At 30.0% G+C, this 3,656-nt stretch overlaps 1 protein-coding gene across 1 annotated transcript in view; it reads left to right on the top strand.

The window, feature by feature from the left end:
- LOC104767926 overlaps nucleotides 371-3,656 on the top strand; it is a 5,750-nt gene continuing 2,464 nt past the window's right edge. Inside the window, exons 1-2 of the mRNA XM_010491889.1 lie at nucleotides 371-508; nucleotides 633-897. Coding sequence (XP_010490191.1) covers nucleotides 371-508; nucleotides 633-897 — 403 coding nt within the window. The remainder of the gene's footprint in view (nucleotides 509-632; nucleotides 898-3,656) is intronic.

Genomic DNA, 3,656 nt, shown 5'->3' with positions numbered 1-3,656 from the left:
ATCCATGTATTGAAATTTATAATATGCAAAATCACTTCCAAAGCTTAGAAGATTAGTTTATGGTTTTAGGTTTATGGTTTTATGTCTTAGTTTTTTCTTTATAATTGTGAAATCACCTAACTAATATTTTTTTAAAAACATTAATTCTACATTCGATGTATCTATTTTTATGTATTTTCAATCCTTTACTTAATAGATGTGAATGGTAACAACGATTCGAGTCGAATCTTTAAATGCACCCTGTAAACACACCCTAATATTTAAAAAGACGAAATATATAACTTAAAACTGAACATTACGTTTACAACTTCTTCATCCTTCCCTTTTACAAAATTATCTCTTTGCCATCTCTCTTCTATTTTTATAAAAAATGGCGAGATTTGTGTTTCTTACGAAGTTGAATCCTTCAACCATGCAATGGACGATTTGTGTCAAGGTGTTTCGTTCGTGGCAAGTGAAAAATTGTTTGGATGATGTTTCGAGAGAACTAATCTTGGTTGACGAAGAGGTATTGTTATTCGTTTTAAAAATATATATATATATATTTTTTAATTTTTGTTTCTACCTATATACGGATTGGCATAAGATCCTGACGTCTCCAAAATTTTAATTACACTTATACTGTGAATTAGGGGTCATTTGGACATGCTACGATTCCGGCATCACTCTATGGTCTTCCAAATTTTGTAATGTCAGAGAATCAAAGTTATGTTATTGAGGGGTTCGAAGTGAAAGAAGATAAAGAGCAGATCCAGAAAACTAATCTCGGTTATCGGATATTTTTCACTGACAAGACTGTAATAAATCTTGCAAGCGATCCTATAATTTGCAAACCTTTCAATAACGTTGGTTTTAAACGTATTTATGATAATGACTTTCATGGACGTTGGCCTTACGGTAAGTTTTAGTTTATAATGGATTGTTAAAGTAAACTTTAATTTGTTTCTTATAATACATATTTAAGAGTTTTTATGCGGTTGATTTGATTGGATACATCACTAATATGGGGGAAATCAAGAGTTTTAAACAAGAAGACATTGCTGATCGTTGGAGTATGATGGAACACTACATTAGGTTCAAAATCATGTCAATTGAGTAAGTTCAAATATCATTGCATGCACGTGTATCTTTAATATATAAGAAATATAGAAATATGTACTTGGCACAATACGTTGAATGACCTTTTATTTTTTTCAAGAGGATATGTACTTGACTGCTTTGCAACAGGATGTTATGCCAATCATATGTTCAAACGGTTCAAGGTGGGTAACGGGAAGAGACTTTGTCTGTTCAAAATGTGGAAAGAAATCAAATGTGGAGGTAATGACATATTTGAATTTATTGTTCGTTTAAACTTAAATCTGTTAATTGTGATTAAGAAATTATTAACGATTTCTATTCGTTTTACTATAATTGGTAACGTTAGATGATAATGTTCTCCTAACCAACTGTGATGGATGTTCGGACATAATTGAGGATCCAAAGGGTGGAGAATATTCATAGTACATGTACATGTAAGTTAAATTCTAGCATCGAATCATTATCAATCAAAAAAAAAAAATAGTATGTGGACATATATAAAGTTATATTTAAATTTTTAATAACGTTTATGTACAATTTCGTTGATCATGGAAAGTCCAAAATTGAGGATTTGGATGATACCAACTGTCATTTCGTTATGGACTTGAGGTAAATAACAAATCTTACTTATTAATTTTAGTAGTTAGTTGTTGAATAGAACTGATCGGAACTCTTTATTGTCTACAGTGATACACTTGGATCCTATATTCATCCTGCTGTTGAAGATTCTTTTGACAAGCATCGAATCCCCGTTTGATTACTATGTGTTGGTTTTAACTTTTAGAAAAACTAATGTTATTTGCTTTTCCACAAAGACATGATTTTTTTTTTATGGTCAATAGACATGAGCTTGAATATTTGTTTTATAAATATAATTTCAGCATTTTGTTATTATTTTAATGTTGATTGCAAATGTCGACATATAGAATTTTAAGAAATTTTGATTATAAAAGTTTATGTAGTCTTCAAATAAGGAGAAACAATTTTTAAAAAATAATACGATATAGCCAATGCATGACACTAATAAAGTTCAGCATCCAAGGAGAAAATTCCAAACATAGTGTTTCGATTCAAACATCAGATTTTCAACAAACCAATTACAGAAATCTTGAAAACAAACAAATTATTGTTCATTCTTATCAATCAGTAACACATGCAGCTTTCCTTGTGTAATACACGAGATTTAATACAAGCCACACAAATTTTAAAATTTAATTCTATCGGCATATCTTTGTTTTTGAATAAATATATGAAATATGAAAATTTCCTTACTATTTCCATTTTTTTCTCCGTTGTAACTTTATTTATTCTATCTACTTAATAAGAACAAGAAACAATGGTCGTGTACGTAAGAGATGTGAATCCTACAGTACGTAATTCGAGAGTTGCTGTCAAAATTCTTAGACAGTGGCCACCACATTTAAATGATGGGCAACATTTTCATGAATGTTTAATTCTGGTAGACGAAAAGGTATGTTTTCTAACTCTTTTCATATAACAGTAATTAAACGATAACATGAAATAATGTTGATTTTTATTTTAGGGAGAAAGGATTGATGCCAAAATAGAAGTTGCTCTATATCTAGAAAAGTTTTGTGATAAGATTAAAGAAGGAGGCTGGTACGTGCTTTCAGGATTTAGAGTAATTAAAGGCCGACGATAACTTAGAAACTCTAACAATCCGTTTGAAATCAAGTTCATAGACCAAACAGATATGATTCCAATACCTCCGAGAAGCACTGAAAATTTTTACCATCTTATTGATTCATCAATGATCCAGAATTTTTCACCTGATGAGAAGAACTGTTGTGTTGGTAAGTTCTTATATGCAAGTAATCTTTTATAAGTCTTCAATATATAATTTGATTCTAAATTTTAGATAATTTAGGGATTAACATTCTATTTTATAAAAATTATCCCTTTTTATGTCAGATTTATGTGGAATGGTGTTGCATGTAAATGAGCCTCGGACGATCGATTTCCTCAATCGTCAAAATGGCTACACGTCCAGTAATCAAGTTGTGACATTTACCGTTCTTGACATAATGTAAGATAATATGTTAAACTATCAAGAGTACTTATAGTATTCTTTCTTATTTTATTTAAGTGTTGTCTAACAACTACATTATTGTTTTTTTGCTTTTTACTTTAAAAAAAAAACTAAAAGTGGGGAAGAGATCGAATGTGTTGCAGTTGGCGGGACTTCTGTTGAATTTATTAAGGAATGGCAGAAAATTACTTTCTCTCCAACCGATCGTAATGAACCAGTAATGTGTACGCTTTTGTTCTGGAGGATGTCTGTTTTCGAAGGTATTGTATACTAACTTACTAATAATTACACTTTTAATCTCACAAAATTATCATTTTATTAATAACTTAACTTATTCTATGCTAGGAATCAAATGTTTGATGTCTCAAATACGATGTTTGAAGGTTATACTTGAAGATAAAATTGCTGGAATGAAGACAGGCGATCTACAGTAATGTTATTAACCTATTAAATTATAGTAATTTAGTGTAATCGATAAATGAATTATAAAACCTAATTCTATTATTTATTTCAGTCACTGGCCTGA

This window comes from Camelina sativa, chromosome 19 (genome assembly GCF_000633955.1).
Source record: "Camelina sativa cultivar DH55 chromosome 19, Cs, whole genome shotgun sequence".
NCBI classification, from domain to species: domain Eukaryota; kingdom Viridiplantae; phylum Streptophyta; class Magnoliopsida; order Brassicales; family Brassicaceae; genus Camelina; species Camelina sativa.
Note: the sequence above shows the minus strand (reverse complement) of the source record. Positions and strands in the feature narration are given on the sequence as shown.